General features: G+C 42.7%; 1 protein-coding gene across 1 annotated transcript in view; it reads right to left on the minus strand.

Moving 5' to 3' along the window:
- FANCI (FA complementation group I) overlaps positions 1–21,046 on the minus strand; it is a 636,131-nt gene that overhangs the window by 215,120 nt on the left and 399,965 nt on the right. The window contains exons 27-29 of the mRNA XM_086958134.1: positions 18,606–18,722; positions 11,686–11,737; positions 8,557–8,684 (exon numbers count right to left, since the gene is read on the minus strand). Coding sequence (XP_086814260.1) covers positions 8,557–8,684; positions 11,686–11,737; positions 18,606–18,722 — 297 coding nt within the window. The remainder of the gene's footprint in view (positions 1–8,556; positions 8,685–11,685; positions 11,738–18,605; positions 18,723–21,046) is intronic.

The following is a 21,046-nucleotide window of genomic DNA, read 5'->3' on the forward strand; positions in this document are numbered from 1 at the left end:
AAGTAGGTAGGCCATCAGGCGGCCTGATGACCCTTGTGTCAACAAGGATAGCAAAAGACATACAATCACTCCAACTTAAATGTAATTGGGCATTAGGCAGCAGAGTATTGATATCAAACAGTTTTGCAGGTGGGGGAGGGCTATGCATAATCAATGTGTACATACAGAAAGGGAAATTAAAAGAGTATAACGTGGAGCTGGATTGCTTAAAGAAGGATTTGGAAGGATTGTATGACATATATCCTAAAGATGTGCTCGTAATACTGGGCGATTTCAATCATAGATTAAACCCCCATAAAATTGACTCATGGCAGAGTGACGTGCTAAGAGCCTATAACATAGAATTTGCAAATTTCTCTTACAGTGATAGTTCTACCCAAGATGTAAAGCTTGGGCAGCTGTTGGGAGCTATGGGCCTGATCTGTGCTAACGGAAGGAAAGAAACGGATCGACCCGCTAAACGTACTTTTAAGATAGGGCAGCAGTTGTGCCCCATAGATTATGTATTTATTCAGGCTTGGTGCTTCTACTTAATAAACCACTTTGAAGTACTTGGGGTGGAGGGTAGTGACCATTTCCCACTGCTGATGGAATTACAGATAAACAGGGACCCGCCGAGACAGAGGGTGCTACAAATTGACGTGGATTACCCAAAGCGGCTTACAACCCGGATTAGTGAGGAATTTCTAAAGAAACTGAGAGCTCTCCAATTATTAGTTGGGTTAGAAAACCCCCTACCAGGGGAGGCGTTATCCTGGTATGAGGATACAATAAGTCAAATGGTGGAATGCCTAAGGATAAAAATCAAACAGGGAAAGTATGAGAAAAAAAGCAGAGTTAGGGCTCCCCCAACTAATAACCCTTGGTTTGATGATGAATGTCGGTATTTAAAGGCTGTTATCAGGAAACACGAAAGAGGCCTTAGGGGTAATAATTATGATATTTCATCATCAGAACTAAAAAACCTAAGATTAAAATATAAGACAACCATTAGAGATAAAAAAAGGTTATTTAAGGAAAAATGTTGGATGAGCTTACTCGAGACTATTGAAGAAAAAAATGTTAAAGGATTCTGGAAACTGATTAAGGAATGCACGGGCGAGGTGGCGGGATCCATGCTGTGCTCCGTCCCAGAGGCCAAGTGGGTAGCCTATCTAGGGGAAATATATGGTAAGTGGCCGAGCAAAGGGGAAATAATCTCATCAAGCTGGCCAGAAGTGAGGGATGACATACTAGTGCATTTCACCTCAGGAAATATTAGGAATGTAATAGCTGGCTTAAACCTAACCCGAGCGGCCGGACCAGACAATTTACCAGCAATTATCATAAAAACTAACTCAGAATGGTGGGCTGAGTTTTTTTCAAATATGTTTCAGGGGATATTAAAGACTGGTATCATGCCAGAAAGTTGGAAAGGGGCAATCATTAGACCTGTTCATAAAAAAGGTGATGTAAATTCCCCAAAAAATTACCGCCTAATAAATCTCCTCGATATTGGGGAAAGGGTATTCTCCAAGGTAATCCTAGGCCTGCTAAAGGATTGGGCAGAGGATAACCAGTTAGTACCCCCAGAACAGGGTGGGTTCAAAGAAGGGCATTCGACGGTGGACCACTGCTTTGCTCTCTGGGCCATCGCGCGGAAGTCGATAGAACAGAGGGGTAATTTATTCTGCTGTTTTGTGGACTTCCGCGCGGCTTTCGATCTTGTGGGTAGGGAGCAGTTATGGGCAACCTTGGAAGGATATAATCTACACGGAGACCTTTTGGCCATTATAAAAGCCTTACACACAGAAAACTGGGCCCAGATAATCTTGGACGAGGAGGGTGGATTGTCTGGGAAGATCCAGATTGGAAATGGCTTGAGGCAGGGTTGCGTACTCGCCCCACTGCTTTTTTCTCTGTTTTTGGCCGACCTACCAGCAAAACTAAGTGAGGTTAAAGGGGCGAGTCCAAAATTGGGAGGAAATCATGTTTCGTACCTACTATAAGCGGACGATTTAGTGATTATGGACCTGACACAGATAGGCCTCCAGAGGAAATTAAACATGTTCAATGAATACTGCCGGAATAAAAAGTTAACAGTGAACATGGATAAAACTAAAATGTTATGCTTCGGTAGGAGTAAAACTAGCTTCCTGTGGTATCTGGATACAAAGCCACTCGAAAGGGTGAACGAATACAGATACCTGGGAATCTGGTTTAAGAGTGACCTTAAATGGTATACCCATCTGGAGGCTCTCAAAATGAGGGCATCTGCCTCTGTGAAGGGGCTAAAAAGATTTAATAGTGTGTACGGGGAAAATTCAGATAGGCCGGTCATAAAAGCCTACCTAGCAATGGTCCCCCCCCAATTCCTGTATGGGGCAGAAGTGCTCTATTTAAGTGGGAAAAAAGGGTGGGATAAAGAGGAGGGATATATTTTAAAAAACCTGTTCTCTTTGCCTAAATCTTCTATGGTACATGCTGCAAGACTGGAGCTGGGAATTACCTCCTGGGCAGTAACTGCCTGTATGGCACTAATCCGCTTTTGGCAGCGCCTAGGGTCTGGAGAGCACTTAAAAATTTCACAGTGGTGTAAAAGTGAAATCGTCGCTAGCGAACTGACCTGGGCGAAAGAAACAAGAGCCGCACTAAGTGAAGCCTATGGTGTGTTGGGTTTAAAACTATGCCCGGAACTGAGTCATCCACATATAGCTAGGAAGGAATTGAGGTCACTGGGAGCCGAGACGTCTCGCACATATGATAGAGAGTATCTCTCGCAGAAAGTTTCGGTGTCATATATGACCCTGGCCTGGGAACTTAACCAACAGTACCCCTATTTAGACAGATTGCCCAGCTACCGCCTAAGACGCGAGGTCCTAAAAGTGCGAATGGGGATAAACCCCTGCTATGGGAACAAGGAAGCCAAAAATTTTATGTTGAATAATAATGGAACCTGTACTTGCGGGTTGGGTACCCACTGCGATATTGTACACATTTTACTAGATTGTATGATGTTTTTAGATTTACGAAAATAAATTTTATGTCCGATTTTTAAAAAATACAGGATCAGAAATAGGATGCAAGCTGCTAGCTTTATAGCTGAAATGAGGTATCTAGATATTGCTTGTGCTATGGGGAAATTTTTGTGTAAAGTCAAGTTGTTTCTAAAGTGTTCAGAGTAAATATCTTAGGCGGCGCTCATGGGGGGAGGATGAGCCTGTACATGTAAAGGTTAACGTTGTGATTTGGAACCTTTGGAATTGATTTGATGCTGATGGAAATTACCTGACTTAATTACCCCTAGGGGTATTTTTGTATTTAGTACGAAGGAATGTACTATTTTACGGGAAGTACAAATGCCATGTTTTTAATATGATCTTGTTCAAGTTTTAACAGTAATTTTATGTATAGGGTATACTTTTAAGGTTGTAATTAACCAAATAAAGTTTTCTTACTGACTGACATCCACTCATACAGCCATTCAGGCACCCACTCACCTATACAGTCACACTGACACACCCAGTCACCCACATACAGTACTCACACAGCCACTCACTCATCCACCCACACAGCCACTGACACCCACTCATTCACCAAAACAGGCACTCACACAGTCACTAAGTCACACACACAGCTACTCACACACCCACTTATACACCTATATAGCCACTCATACACACTCAGACAACTGTACAGCCATTCAGACACCCACTCACACATGGATAAGCACACAGCGACTCACAAACTATATTAAAAAAAGAAATCCTTGATTAATAGTATACAAAGTATACTAATTTAACTTTTGTTGTATCTTAGTATATACGTTTAACAGAAAACACTCAAATCACTGGATGATGGCATGAGGGATGTCACTGACCATGTCATGAGTGATATATTATGTGAGGTCATAAGCAGTGCATTGCAAGGCGTACGTTTTAGTAAGCTTAGGTAACTATAATGGCTGAATTTCACAGGTTTTGCACAAGTGAAATCTTAGGCTAACTATAACGTCCTGTAATCTTTTAATTTTTCCAGTCGAAAAATGTGTGTGTTGTGCGCATATGTGTGTGTAGATATATCAAGGCAATGGTGCACCACACTGGTGCCACCCGCAGACCCCTGGCAATCAGTAGTAACAAGGCCAGTGCAAATGACATCAGTAGTATCAAGCCCAGCACAGTACTTCAAGGACTATCTGAAAGATCTCACTAGTCATGGCCCAGGGGCGTGCACATATCGGCCCAATAAATACACAGTACCAACTGACCTCAATGCTGGGCTAGCTGACGAGAACATTTGTTTTCAAAATGCTGCAATCCTCTGTCTCCATCAAGACGAGGTAGGGTAGAGGAAATAGGGGAGCAGGTGGTGGGTCTTAAGGAATGAATTTGAGTTCATCTTGCTGGTGAAACCCTGGAATAGCAGACTCTCTGGAGTAGGATGCTTTGTAAGGAAATCATGGTCCACAGGAACCGATCTATGGCGTCCTATCACCTGCCTACTAAAGTGCAGGCAAGAACAAAACTTGGACCAAGTGCCCATTAAGATGTCAGTAAGAGCTTCATTGAATGGTTGAGAGATCAGATGAGCCCGGTCCGGGTTTCTCTTTACTTGAACTAACAGCACTTGTAGGTCTAGGATCTCCGCCCCTCATTGAATTACCACAACAAAGGAGACACTCTCTTAAGTAGGGGGCATAGGAAGTGAAATCGAGGATCAGGAGAAGTATCAAGCCCAATGGCGTCATATGTGTCTATGTAAAGACTGTCACCATTAAAATGGCCTCATATGCATTTGGTGGAACTTCCCCACCAACCTCCATTGTCATCTCTGGGTGGTGGCAAGTTCTGGTCAGAGCCAAAAAGACAATGGTGCATTTACAATAGTAGAATCATAGAATCAGACTCAGTTTGTATGGAGACCAGGTGCACTCTAGCAGATTCAGAGCATGACCTTAGTCAGAGTCAGGCTGATGACCGTTCGGCAACAGCATTGATGAAGAAGGGAAAGACAGGGTTCTAAGAGCAGGGGTAAAAGTCAGCACAGATCGGTAATAAACCAGTGAGGAGTCCAAGGGTTTCAGACAGTGCTGAGCATGAATCCGCATAAGGTATCCCAACTGTGGGCACCTGCAGATCCTTGGGGCCTGAAGGCATACCACAGGGAGCAAAAGAGTTCCAAAGATTTGCAGCATGGCCTCCTTAAAGATCTCGACCTGCTTCGGGGCTAAAGGGGCTTTGGGATCAACTGAAGGATCGACTCCTCAATTGGCTATCAAGAGGGATATCGATTGGCATCTTTCTGCCTTCACAACTTCTTTAGAGAGTGACAGGATAGGGTTAAGTATGCTTTGCTTGCTCTTGGACTTTGACTTACCAGAGTTCTTCTAGCTGGAGCATGCAGGCCGACACCCTTAACTTGTTGCAAGAGTGGAACTTAGGCGAGGCCTCTGAGGTCTTGCTGTGTTTGTCTATATAAAGCTTCACAGTCCGGAAGCGCCTTTGGATGCATGAGGGAGAACTCATTTACATTGTGCCCCAAGCAGAAACACTAAAGACACACCTCATGCAGATCTGTGACCAACATCTGTTTTCTGCAGTCACGTTATTTTCTGAAGTCCATAGGTTCCCTTGCTCACTGGATTGCATTTTAGGAGTCGCCACAAGTCGCTGAAAGTGGCAGTGGAGCTCTCGGTTACATTCAGAGGCGAGGAAAGAAAGGAACAGATGTCAACACACAGGGGTGGCACTAATATGCGGTTCCTCTCCATGACCTCTAGGGTGAAAAGAAGCCTAAAAAATTTCACACTGCGCTACCCAGTGGCATGCAAAAATACTACTATAAAAAGTTTCTGCTTGATGCTATTGTGTATATGTGCAATTTATAATTGTGCTTTCATTTCATTCCATACAATCTGGTGCATGGGGAATATTCAAAAGGTCAGGAATTTGCTGTTTGATGTATCCATCAGAATACATTGTCTTTAAAATAGCAGGTGGCTAATATAAGTGATGGTAATAGCCATCTGATACTTTTTACAGGAATATTCGCATCAAGACTGAGTACAAGAATACATCAATAGACACTAAAAAGGGTTTATTCCACAGAGACATCAGTGGCTTGACAATGTCAAGATATACATTGTGAAGGTGAACAATCTGTCCTTCATGATTCACCTGGTAGATGCAGTCAAAACCTGCAAATTGGGGTTGTATGATGCAACCACGATTTCCCCAACCCTGCATGCCTAAACAGCGCGGTCTGAATAACAACTGTGTCATAAACATGCATTCCTTACCACGCATGCCTTTACCACTAATATTCTTTGTAAAGGCATCTATGGTAAAGGGGCATGCACGGCTAAGGTCACCACCCCCCTCCGCACCGCCCTAAGGTACAAACTCGCCCCATCCCCCTTCCCCCCTGAGGTGCAAATACCCCTGCCCCCACGCTGCGCCCTCCCCCTGCCCTGATGCCTAAAACCCAGTCCCTTAACCTGACCCAGCCCTACAAACTGTCCCGCCCTCCCCTAAGCCTTAAAAACTACACCGACAACCCATTCCCCTCCTTACCCTGAGGCCTAATACCCTAACCCCTAATTTAAAAAAATGACCCCAACACTCCCCCACCCCAAAAAACTACTCCAACCCCCAGCCATGAAAACTACTCCTGAATCCCCAGCCCTAAAATCTTGACCCACCCCCCAGCCCTGAAAACTAGCGCCACCCCTAGCCCCTAAAACTAGCCCCAACCCCCCCGCCCCAGGCCTGAAAACTACCTCCAACCCTGAAGACTTTCCCTGAACATCCCCAGCCCACAATACTACCCCGACCCACCCCCAGCCCTCAAAACTATCCCGACCCAACCTCCAGTCCACAAAACTACCCAACCCACCCCCAGACCAGAAAACGACCCCAACCCCAGCCTACAAAACTACCCGACCCACAAAACTACCTCTGACCCACAAAACTACCCCAACCCACAACCACCCGACCCACCCCCAAAACAACCCCGACGTACCACCCCAGCCGACAAAACTCCCTCCGAACCCCTTAGCTCACAAAAGTATTCTGACCCACCTCCTCAAGCCCCACTTACCGCGGATCTCTCCCTGCTTCCTGCTTCTGTCCAATTCAGCCTGCAGCCCACAAAAGATTCCCGACCCACCCCACAGCCCACAAAACATTCTAGAACCACCCCCGGCCCACAAAACAACCCAGACCCAACCCTTGGCCCACAAAACAACCAACACACCCCCCCTCAACCCAACTTACCTCACCTGCCCCAGCTTCCTTCTTCTGTTCATTCCGCAGCTTGACCGCGCATATGCCTTAACCACGTACATGCATGGTTAAGGCATTTGCGTGGTTAAGGCTTGCGTGGTAGGGCTTGTGGAGTCAGAACACTCGTGGCTTAGACCGCGGTGTTACGATTTTTCCCCACAAATTGGTTAATTCGTTTTACCTATGGAAGTTTGTGGCCAAATCTGTCTTTTCCCAAATTTATCAACACCGTTATGGAATGTTAAGCTAACTCGATGTAGATTTAGTTAACCAGAATTCATCCCAGGCATAGACACTGAACAAGGTATATGACAAGGGTGTCTGTCTGTTACCGCTCTTGCTCATTACTACATGCATAGAACAATTTGCTGCAAAAATATAAGCAACTAAGGTTCTTACCACAAGAACTTCAAGAATGCCAGGCACCTCTGAATGGGATATGGAAAGATGCCTTGCCAGTGATGGAGCAAGAACGTATAACGAACAATCTATATTCTATTCATGAAACCTAAACAAAACATGAAAATGCTAATATTCCAACCAGTGCCCATTGTTTGCTGCACACTGCCAAGAAGAAATTCAACAATGTCTCCCTTCTACATGAGAATGTTTTAAAAAAAAGCAAACTGTGCTTTTAATAAAATTCAAATTAAACAGATATGCAATTAAGTAGATTTCTTTATTTTGTACTAGAGATAACCAAACCTTTTAGACCCACACTTCACACGGTGATTTCAATAAACCACTCCGTTTGGGGAAAACACATTTCTCAAGATACCTGCCCTAAATAAGCCTACAGCATAAAAAAGAAATAAATGGCTTACATGTAAAATTGTCCTATTTTGCCACTGCTGGGTTCTGGTCGAACTTGTACAAACTACTAGGCCTTCAATCTCCTGGTTCAAGATGTCACAAGAATGCATAAATAGGCATAGCTGATTTTGCATATTTCTATTATTTTTGTTAATACCTTCAAGTTTGTGCTTTTACCATAAGCAAGTCTCTATGCACCAGGCCAACTGTGTGATTACATTTGTTTGAATGCGGTGGATGGGTGTTAGGAAAGATTCATAGCTTCACATTTTGATTCATTATATTGTTATTTGTGCATCTTTCATTTGGTGAACAGCACCCTGTGTAACTTGTTGTTGACACGATGTTGTGACTGCTAAGTCATTTTACTTCACTGAACATGTTTTTCATGCATGCTGTATCGCAGCATAACCAGAAGAAAGGAAAGCGACGTTGGGTACGTTTTGGAGCTAATATCAGAAGAGTTTGCACTACTAACCTGGTCAATGTCTCCCAGATGTCCGTGAATGTCTTGAGAGAAATCCCGTAGCACTGTCACGGGGCTCTTGAAGAGGACATGGAGACTGAACATCAGACTCATGATACCTTTACAGAAATGGATATCCTCTAAAGGAAGGTAAACAAATGTAGATTTCTAGTTAGCATTACATAGGTAACAGCACAGTACTCTCAACACTTGCACTTGACTTACAAACTGCTTTCCGACAAGCTTTACACAACGCTGACACAGTTGACGCACATGCATTTCTACGACATTTAGAAATAAAAAAGATGACTGAAGATAATTCATCATAACATTATGTAGAAAAGATTAATTTTGATCTGTGCTTCACCTTTTTGAGGTTAGAGATGTATGTTATAAGCCCGACTGCTTCTCGGCCATGTAAAACCTAAATTTAAATATGCATGGTAAAGTGTTGGTGTTTATGAGCCATGAATGACCGAAATTATGTGATCTCAACGTATTTGAAATCCACAGTCATTCATCATTGTGAGGACTCAACACTGCAACAGAATGCAAATCCATGTATACATAAAAGCAAGTTTAGTCATTTACGGCGAGAGGACTCTGATGATTTGAAAGTGTTTATGGACTAAATAGTGTTTTGATCTAGACCTTTCAGAAAATGTTTAACTGGAAAAAATATTCTCTGCATTTATGATGCGAGGGGTATAGGCTTCTCTAGAGTACATGTATTTAAAATATCACATCCAGTGGAGGAGCATATTAAGAATTCCTGAATTTTTTCAATGACTACCCCCTTTTACAAAATGCATTTGTAATGTACTTACTTGTGTGTCAACAGTTGGTACAAGATTTGATATTAGGTCTTTTTAGGCCACAATAGCCCTAAAAACTCCATACTAACTGAGGCATGTAATGATATAGTGGGTATAAAAGTAGCATTGGCAGGACACGCCACCTAACTCAGTTATTGAATTGATTTATTCCAATGAGTTTTTAAAGACTTTCAAACATATGAAAAAATGTATGAGGCAGAATTAGGGGGTTTCACAAATTTAGATGAATTAATTCGGTCTGCCCTACTCCCTCAAAGCACTCCCATATTTCCTTTGTCCTTAGATATGGGCGTAAAAAGGGTTGTGGGCAAATGTAGATTTCACCCGTTACTATTCTGAAGGCGCTTATGGTCTACACCTGAACTAACTCGCTATGCTTCTGTCCTCCACAATGTTATAGTCTCAGATAATTTTCACAAAATCAGTTGGCTCAGTAACATCAAGCAGTCATTCATTTCTATTGGCTTGGGTGAAATATGGGAGAATCCACAGTGGGAGTTTATCCCTTCCAAGGAAACCCTGAAAAACTCTACTGAGCTGAATCCCACAATGTAGCCAGTTCCTCCTTGGCTGGCAGATTCCTTGTTTTATAATCGTCCTGTCTTTACGAGAAGTATTGGGACATTATCACAGCACCACTGGATAGAAAGCTGTACTTCCAGTTTAGAGTGGAAACTCTCTCAGTAAAATGTTTTACTTTTAAATGGGTTGCATCGGAATCTATGGTTTGCCGCATGTGTGAGGCTTCTATGGAAACTGTCTCTCATGTCCTCTTTGCATGCCTTGCCTCTCTGCGCTCTACATACCTGGCTGTCACCTCTTTGTAGGCAGCTGGGTACACATAGTCACGTTGCCGCACTGTGCATATTAAAAACTGATTGTCAACCATTATATGCTGGTGCATTGGCTAAATATCTGGGTGCTATGTGGCAGTTTCGGCGCAAGGAATCCTCCCTACACTCAAGAGAAGCTGCTTCTTAAAATAAAGATTTCACATTTTTTATTTTATTCTTGATACCGATTGAGGGCAGTAGTCTAGATCCAGTTGGCGATTTATTATATGATTCTAGAGGGGGGGGTGGGGGGTGGTGGAGGGGTTAGATTTATTTGGGACGTGATTTTGCAAATATTTAAGTCAATTGGTTTTAACTATGTATTATATTTTATTGCTAAATTGACTGTTTTTTAATCAATTATTTTATTGAATGCTATTTATTGTGGTACAAACCTTTTTTGGCTTGAATAGCCGAAATAAAGTAATTTTGCGTTTGAAAAGATTAATTTTGCAGACACAGAATTTAATTTTAATTACTTACTCTTCCAATATTTTAATAGAAGGAAATGAATAAATGCCAATACAGTTTGCTACCATGAATAAGCATTTTTAACATTACCCAATGTCTCAAACATATTCAAAGTAGATTAGAGTTTTGTGAAGGACACAGGTGCTTTTAGATCATGGAATCATTCTGATATTTGCTTGGAATTGCTCAAGGTAAAAGGAAGGCTGATCCCGTGACTGACTGTGTGTTAATATGTTCTGCATGTACCTTGATTGTCGTGTGATATTACTTTAGAAAGGGCTGCCACGGAGGGTATTTGGTCAATAGATTGTCATAGGAATGTTTCTATTTCTAGTCAACATTAACAGTACAATATTTTCTTCTGCTAAGCAAATACATGAAATCAGTGTATTTTAGCCACCCCAGAAGCTTCTGCAAATCAAAAGCACATCAATTAAATCAAACTGATTAACCCCAAATCGAAAAAGAAACCTCATTTTGATTATTCGAAACTTTGAGCAATGTGATGTGAGAAAATTGTGCTAAGTCAACGGCCTCCACAGCGTGACATAATCCTGAGATTTTCATTGGAATCATGGAAACCAAGAAGTCGGTGTTACATTCAAAATCTGCACACCCACATTCTTTTGAGACTTCAGTCTAAGATGAAGCCTATTGATATGGCAATAAATGGGCGATCTGCTGTGTAGACAACTTTCATAAATAGCAGTAAGTGGGCAATTTAGTGCGTAGATACAATGGATCTGTGGGTCATGTTTTACATTCCTAATCACTGTATTTGTTTGGTATTCTTCAAGAAAAGCAGAATTGCTTGTTAGGCAAGGCGGTCAAGCGTTCACAAGTGTGAAATTGGTGACTTACAAGCCAGATGTCTAGTTTAAACTATTTTTCCCACACATTTAATTGCATACCACTGTTTGCATAGGTAAAGAGTTCCGTAAGTACCACACACCACATACAGCAGATAGGTTTCAATCTTGCTGTGAATAAATCTTGCTCACCAAGATTGGTTTCCTTGCAAATCTTGACTGTCCATGACAGCATTTGTGTAAACTAAAATAGAAAAAGATAAAATCTGCGCGTAAACATCATAAAATAAACTGTTTTTAGCACAACAACAAAAACAATTGAATGTGTGCCTGTATAAGACCAAAAGTTACAGGCTCCGAAAGAATAGATGCTGTACGCTCTATTTAAAAGAAACGTCTGGATTAAACTACAACAGAAGTAAGTACCTTATATGATATCTATGCTTACCTTCAATCTAAGTAAACGTGTCACTTTCCCTATGCTTACAAAACCAAGTGCTAGCACACTCAATCTCCTATTATACCTCACTTCAGAATGCCACTATTAAGATCCTCTATAACGTAGTGGCCAACAGTCAGGAATCATAATCAAGGTGATTCACCCTGTTGAAACAGGATTCCTGTCCTAAACAGAGACCGCAGACCACATAGGTGTTCAGCATCTAATCTGGTACTTAGAAAGAGGGGAACATAAGAATTCTGCCTGCACTCGATAAATACTGGAAAAGTTCCAAACGATGTTAAGTGGGATTCAATATATCATGCCTGCTCTTGGTTTGGAGACGATTTTTACCCGCTGGGCACTAGCTTTGCCTCAGAGTGACTTTGTGATTGTATTTGGTAGTAGGATGGTGTCAGGGAAGTTTATAAGACCAATAAAATTGTGGATTCTTTATCCCCAGTATAATTAGCTTGGATCCATGAGCTGTTGATGAACCCCACAATTTATCACTTGAGGAGAAGGGAAAGATTCAATAATGCTTTCATGTTTAAATTCAATTTAGAAGACAAAATACTAGTGCCTCTTCCTTACAGAACAAGAACACGTTTGTTGACACCAAAAATTGGGAGTAGGTTTTTTAAAAAGACCCAGAAGTCTTGAACCCTAGTAACTTATTGTCATCTAAAATAGAAATACTAAGACACAGAATATAGAATATTAGTTCATGCATCTACTTCTGATATATTATATTTAAAACATATTACATTAAAAAAAAACCTTCTTGTAAAGGAAGCGGACAAACAGTCATATGTAAAAAGATAAGGGGAAGAGTCAGTATCATTTATTTATTTATTTGTGGAGTTTATGTAGCATCAACATGTCGACTTCAGGGGCAGCAAACCATTTCAGAGACACCCATCATATCACATCAAGTCTGTCAAGTCAAACCACAGGGTTGAAATAAATCCAGCGAGGGTGAATCAAAGTCCTAATTTTAAACCTCCTGTATGTTCTGATCGGTGTATTGATGCACCGATCAATAGAAGAGGGAAGGCTGGAAATATATTCTAGACAATCTCAAGAATGCTTGTGAGTCGAATTGGGATTACATTATAACAAAATATGGGTCTGCAGAAACTGAAATAGCACCTAAAATGGTTGTGCTGGCATTAAAATATGGGTGTCTTAGTCTTGCCTGTGGTGTGACTAATATGGGCCTGATTTAGAGTTTGGCAGTCTTCCTGCTGGACCCCCGCCATGGTGGTCCGACGAAGACCGCCAAGTTCTCGCATTTCCACCCGTAGGATTACAACAGTAATCCAGAGCTGGGGTGGTGCGGCGGTGTCACGGTGGCAGGAATGTTTGGCTCATATGAGAGTCTAAAAAGCAGATCACCGCCGTGACAGCGCCTTCAGAAAGTACGTGCATCATGTGGCACGCAACATGTTGCGCAGGCCACACAGTACACGCATGACCGTGCGCTTTTGAGGGGGCACATCATGTGAGCCGCTCGCTCACTTCCACTCCTTTGGATGCATACTGTCTTAATGCAGAGCACGATCCAGCAGTAAATGGTCCTTTGCTGTATGGGTGTGCCTTTTGTCGCTCCAGTGAACCCCACAAAGAGCTGATCGTCCATCCAGTGTTCTCATGTATGACCAATATAAAATCTTACTGCTCTGTTGTGGTCCAGGCAATTGAGTCTCTACTCTTTAGAGGGGTGCGGATGACATAGAACACTGGAAGACTGGTTGGTTGGAACAGCATCACAACTTTTGAAAGGAAGGATGCTCACGTCCACAGAACAAGTTTGTCTGCAAAGATGGTGCAGATTGGGTTGACACAGAGGCCTTGAAGCTCACTTGCCCACTGCACCCATGTTATGGTAATGAGGAATACTGTCTTGAGAGTGAGATGCCGCAGTGGCAGCTGTGAATTGGCTCACAGAGAGTGCATATCAAATATCTAAAGGACCAAGTCAAGGTCCCACTGTGGCATAAGAGAGGGGTCAAACAGATGTTGTAGGCCTTTAAAAAAATAATTCACCGTAATAGTTGACTTCAATAATGAGGGCTGGTCGGGCAACCGTATAAACGCCAACAGATCAAAGACGGATGGGTGCCAAATCCTTCCCCATTGCTACAACAGTAGTTCCTTCCGGAGGTGCAATCTGAGGAAAGATGATTGTGCCCAGGAGCTCTGGATACTATACTCTCCATGCCCGATCCAGAGCCATCATGATGACTTGGGCCTGGTTGCTCCTAATCTTCTTCAGAACTCTGGGCAGGAGAGCTATTGGCAGGAAGGCATACAAGAGTCCCATCTTAGGCAGAACACATCTACTAGCGATAGACTACTTTTAAATTACAACATGCAGAACTGATGATGGTGCGCATTCTTGGCTGCGGCGAATAGATAGATCCAAGGGTCTCCCACATTCATCGAAGAGATCTTGTGGCAACTCTGGGTGGGACTGTCATGGTCCACTAGGCGCGATGGCTGAATTTAACTATCCTAGTAGTTATAGGTTCTGTCAGATGGTTCGCCACCAGGAAAATTCCTTGATTGTCCAGCCATTTCCAGATAGCGCAGGGACTGTAAACCCACCCGCCCTGTTTGTTGCAGTACCACATGGTGATGATGTTGTGTACAAGCACCTATACCAGGCTCTCCTTGATGGAGAGAACGAAGGCTTACCATGTCAAGCAGATGCCCCCCCCCCCTCTCCAGAGGTACATATGGAACCAGGACTTCGCTTAAGACCAGATGCCTCTGATATCTACTTATCCCAGGTGGTCGCCGCCAACCCAGGAGTAATGCAATTGTCAACACCATTAGTTTGGAGTTGGGAAGGGAGAGGGGTCACTACTGACCCAATCACATTCCAGTGGCCACCACTAAAGGTATTTTGCTGTCTCCTCCAAAATCTGGACTTGGTCGGAGAGATCCCCTTGACATTGGGCCTACTGATACAGATCCCACTACAGAGCCCACATATGCCACCTGGAATGATTGACCAGCAGGATACAGGAGACCAATAATCAGAACAGCCTCAGGGTCAACCTCCCTGAACTCCAGGACAGAGGTGGAAAGATCAGAATCATAGCCTACATTTCCTGGACTCTTCTTACTGGGGGGAAAGGCATTAACTGTGTCCAGAATTACTCAGATGAAGATCATCTGAGAAGGAGTCAGGCACACAGATAGTGTATCCTAATGATAAAAGGAGGTTCGTCGTTATCTAGGGAGAACCTCCCTCAACAACCAGTCATCAAGGTAGGTGAAGACTGGAACCCCTGACCTCCAAAGGAGTGCTGCTACCACGGTGATCACTTATGTGAACACATGAGGGTCACAGGTGAGACCAAATGGGAGCACCACAAACTGAAAAAGCTCCTGTCCCACGGTAAACTGTAGGCGAATGGTCTGCAGGAGATGGATATGTCCCAGCAGATCCACCATCCAGGGTCACGGGCAGACAAGACCTGGGTTAGCTTGAGCATTCTGAATTTGTACTTCCGGAGGCAGATGTTAAGAAGAACACGCTCACAAGCCAGGCCTGGAGACAAATGGCTCAAAAGGTACCAATAGCTCACGCGATTGAATCAGCGGTATCTAGGCCACAATGAATTGTGAACTTGACCGGGTCACAACCGTCCTGTACAGCTTGGGCTAGGACAAGTCAGAGGTCTTCCAAGACTTGAGCCACCAAATTTCAAAGAGCATGGGACTAGTCAGGAGAGCATGGGAATAGTCAGGAAAGCATTTGGGCTTGTCCGACTGGTAGATGTCTAAACCACTAACCTCTCAGGAGAAGGGGGCAGGGTCATGACTGATTTTCATATGGCTGAGTTTAAACTGGAATGGCATCGGGAGCAAAAAAAAATGTATTCGGGCCAAGATCTCTGTACTGGGGTGAATGTTTGACATTGCTTATTATTTTGTCCAACAATTGTTCTTTTTGCATTTATCACCTCGAGTGGGACGGGTATGTCCAGACGTATGCTTTCCATGCCACTGGAATCAAGCTAGCCTAGTTGATGAGGGATGATACCCCGAAACTGGTTATAGGATGCTTGTTTCCAGTCCAGGGAGTACCTAGCCTGGTAGTTTGGGCTGGACTGTTCCAATGGGGATCAGGTTGAAGACTGATTTGCATATGGCTGGGTTTCAACTGGAATGGCATGGGGAGCAAAAAATGATAGATGTAGGCCCAGATCTCTGTGCTATGGTGAATTCGGTTCATCAATTGTTCTTTTTGCATGGTTAAATGCCCTAAATACAGAGGGCCTTAGGACATTCATATTCCAGCTTCCTTGTGGTGGAAGATGTAAATGTAAATTGATACTTGTATAGCGCACTACTCACCCACAAGGGTCTCAAGGCGCTTGTACAAATACCGCTGTGGAACCCATCCTGGCTTTCCCTGTGAGGTGTCCAGGCATCCTTAGCGTTGTGGGGGCCGTTGTGGAGATTAAGCAAGCTATTGCCCAGAGTTGCAGAGTGGGACTCCATGATTGGAATAGGCACCGAGGCGAGAATTATCAGGTCCGTGGAATTTTTGAGCCCAAGACCCACTGAGGCGGGGAATTGAACCCTGGTCCCGGGCTAGACCTCTGCATCAGGGTCTGCCGCTCTAACCATTGAGCCACACTTCTCCACTTTTTCGTTTTCTGGGAGTGTAACTAGCTGATACCTTGTTTGAAACAAGGCAGCTCACTCACCTCTAAATGAGATGTGGAAAATCAAGTGTAGTAGACATGGGACATGTACCGTATACGGCTGGTGATCACATCCGGCATATTTTAAATTACATCCTAGTTCTCCTTTACACAGCAATGTTAAAAAAGTAAAACTGTTGCAGGATAATATGATGTAATATGAAAGGTAGGTTGGCATGAAGTTCTTGGAAAACAATGATACCCACACTCTGGACTTGCTTAGAAGTGATGTGGTCCCCTCACCTATTTGACAATTCAGTTCACTGATGGCTAGTGTTGAATAATACTTGCTATAGTTTCTAATGTTTGCCTTGACTCCATTGTATTGGACATCTTCTCTGCTGACACTATTTCTACCTTGAAAATTATTAGTATACTAGAAACTGAAACGTAGACAAAAAGGTGCCAGGACAGCTCTGAAGCCATATCATTATTATTTAATCTTTCTTTCAACCAGCTGGATGTAATCAATACATTTCTTAAACTGTCCAACCTACCTACCTCTCAGCACTGTGTGCCTTCCAGGAGTCTGGCTATTTTCTTTATAGCTATTCCTTTTCCACTTACCCTCCCCAAACTATCCTCCACCTCGCTTTTAACCCATGACTGAGACGTCCACTGTATAACAACACAAAGGCACAAGGACTTACCCGCAGCAGCAGGTCCACCTATACTCTTTTATGTTGTTCATTGGAATGTACCCTCCCCCTCTCCATTGAGTCCTCTTCCTCAACTAATCTCTCACTCCTATCATAACGAACGCCCACTGAAGCTCCTGAATTTGACTTTGAAGCATGTAACCTGAAGGACAGAGGATGAATCCCAGTAGGCTAACTCAATTTCTTCTACAAATGTTGATAATGTATGTGCTAATTTATACCAAGTAACAACGCCACACACAGTGTGTGTGTGATGCAAATTTCTATTGCTAGTATCGCCATTACAGCATATTTTCTTTAAACTGGAGAATTCGTTCCGAAGGAGGGCATTAAAAAATATGCTTAGGAAGGAACGGTGCATTGTTTTGCAGAAATAAATGCATACTTATATTACAAATGAAAGTTTTCCTCCAAAAAAAGACACGCCTTCAAATGAGATATTCATACATAATTTAAACAGATGAGTGATATATTTTATGAGATTAAGCAAGATATATGAAGTTGTCTAGATTTTCAGCATCTTTTACTAAACCCAAGAGTATTTGAAAAAAATCCCAGTAAGTTGTGCTGATCGAGATTTTAAAATGTGATAAATTGTGCATAATTTCTGAAATAAATATAATGTATCTTATAAGGACTTTTTTTGTATGGTGAAAACCCACCTAAACCTAACATTACCCGTCCAAGTACTGCTGTAAAAACAGTAATCCCCAACTCACTTTACAAGAGAGATGTTATTGTAAAGTCCCCTATTCTGAGGAACTGAGGAATAGATATTGATGTTTCTGATATTGCATATTTTTTTGTTAAATGCTTCCTTAAGAACAGAAAATATTGTAAGGTAACTTACTTGTACTCGGAATTCATAAACAACTACATATTTCCGTACATGTGCAGGATCACAGAGCACATTTTATTTACATAACATTTCAGTTTCTTTTTTAAGAATCAGCTGGCATAAATCTTGCCTGTAAAGCAACATTTTCTATCAATTAACCAAACTAGGCACTGGCAAGTGTGTTTTTCTGAAAACTACACCACTGAATATTATATATCAGAATATCAAGGTCAAACGTTTTGATAAACAAGACTATCAAATGCAGAATATAAGCTATCACTGTATAATAATGGTAAGCATCTGAATGGGTAATTTACTTTTATTCACTCCACTTTTACCCACAGCTTTACGCAAATTTCAACTCTTTTCAGAAGACTGCATCATCAATGCTTCCTTCGAGTCATTTTTGGCAAAAACTATCACCACGCTAAAAGCAAAGTTACACTCTCTACCTGTGCCGATGAAGGTTCTAGCAGCCGTGAGAGCGTAGACAATATGTTGATCAGTAAAAGAGCTTCCTTGCTGTTGAAATCATCTTCCGAACTGCTGAGCTGGTTCACAAGGGATCGCTTAAGGAGGAAGATCATACATAATAAATTCATATTAAAGTCTCAGGAAACAAGGAAAGAAGAAGTTAGTCTCTGGATTAACAAACACATCAAGAACTTTATCATGAATTTAAAAAAATAAACATATTTTACAACCTTCTTAAAGCAAGTGATTATAAAGTGAAAAAAACAGCCTGTGTTGAACTTGATCAGAACGAGTTACATCACACAGCAAGAGAGTTACACGTTCCAGGCTGCTAGTACAGCTTAGCATTCAAGCTGCTCTTTCTCTCCACTAGTATTAGCTTCCATATTATTCCCTGAAAAAAAGCTCTATTTGGAGTGCATTGCCACAGTAAAGACACCTTAGCTAAAAATGAGTGAATTTATGACTGGTGCAGACAAAGTTGAATTCATCTACTTGTTAAAGGGTATATAAACCTAGCGGTAATGGTAATGGATTACTGTAAGCAACAAGAGAAACAGCCAGCAAGAGAATGTCAGCACAGTGTGCGGCTTGAAACACAGATTAATGAGATGAACATGATTAGTATATGTGACACATAGAGCAAATGGGTTTGCTTACTTCAAACCGCACATCACAGAGTTGAGCCAATTGTAGATATAAACAAAAGTAAATATGAAAAAGCAACTATGGCTCGGGTGCTCCTAAGGTGTATGACACCTACCCACCAAAGTGTCAATCAGTCCTAGGATTCAAATGAACCCCGGTCAAACATATATATGTACAACACCTGAGCACACCGTATTAATATTTCTAAATCAAGTAATGTAGATATTTTTCTAGAACAGTCAATAAAGTCTCAGCGTCCTGTATATTCTAAATCCGAAAAGTCTTAAAGGAGAATCCAAACAAATCTTCTTAGGTTGAGATCTGATTTTAATATCCACAGTTCGTAAGATGAAGGACAGCAGCCGACGCGCGTTTCGCCCGCAGGGCTTTTTCAAGGCTATTTGCTCGTTATTCAAAGCGTTTGTAGGTGTATCAATATTTTCTTGTCAATGTACTCTTCTTGGATAGATGTATACAGTCCCCCAAAAAGAAATTCGCGAAAAATGACGCTTGATGTGAGGGGTTGAAGTTTCTATTCTCACTCATCAATATGATAGTTGTGACCCCAACAGATAAAAGCTTGTACTCTTCCAAAGTCACCAATCACTCACTATTGGTATTCAGATCCATCCTTTCCTATAGAACGTGTAATCCTCCCGAATCTTGATAAATCCAAGGTTTACACTCGTATATCCATCCGTACGCTCAGCGGCTCTACAGGATCTTGTGGCCACACTGGTGGTAAACAACTCTTCGGTTATCCTGCTTGGCGATTTTAACTTCTGGCCAGGTGACCCTAGGGAAGACTTGGCTTCCAGAGACTTTTCTGCCACCCTCCAAAGTCTGAACCTTACATCCCACATCTTGGCTCCCACCCATGCCCAGGGCCATATCCTGGTCTAACTCTGGTCACTATGCTGCGACCTCTCACCTCCTTCTATACTCCCTTGCATCTGGTCCGACCACGCCATGATTTCATTTCGCATTCACTCGGCTTCCGCCGACAAGCTACCTCCACCCAAAAATATACTGGCTCGCAGTTGGAATCAAACTGACCTTAACTCTCTCTCGCTTTCCCTGGCTTCTTCAGTTCCAGATCTTACTGACCTCTCTTTGGATTCGCAGACAGATGCTATTAGCATCTGGCTCTCCTCTTCCTGCGATCAGGTCGCCCCGCTTAAGAAGGTCAAATCTGTTCGACCCTATGATGCGCATAAATCGTTCACCAACGAGCTCAAAGATCTCAAACTTGATCTTAGGAGGTCGGAGCGTCATTGGAGACGGAACTACTGTCCTAATCTTCGTGCCAAATACAAACTTCTCCTAAACGACTATAAAAGAGCAATCCTTGCGGCCAAAACCAAATACTTCACCGAGAGAGTTGCCCTATCTGCCAACAAATCCAGAGAAATTTTCTCCCTGGTTCACAACCTGGCCACCTCCGACCGCACGAGTACCAGCACTGTTCCCTCTCAGACCCTCTGTTATTCACTCAATGACTACTTCATTTATAAAATCACTAACATCAAGGCCAATATCCCCACGGTACTCCAACCTGGCCTCTCATGCTCCCTCCCCCTCCCCTCCTCCTCTTTGGATCAGTTTCCTCCCATCTCCACGGACCGGTTTCTCAACCTGCTCAAAAAAGTCAAGTCCGGATCTCTGGCGGACTGTGCTCCTGCACGGATCCTTAAAACTCTTTTCACTAGTTGTTCTGCCCCCCCTCTTGCCCTTCTTAATGGCTCCTTAGCTCTAGGCTCTGTTCCTTCGT

This window comes from Lissotriton vulgaris, chromosome 2_1 (assembly GCF_964263255.1).
Source record: "Lissotriton vulgaris chromosome 2_1, aLisVul1.2, whole genome shotgun sequence".
In the NCBI taxonomy this organism is placed as follows: Eukaryota; Metazoa; Chordata; class Amphibia; order Caudata; family Salamandridae; genus Lissotriton; species Lissotriton vulgaris.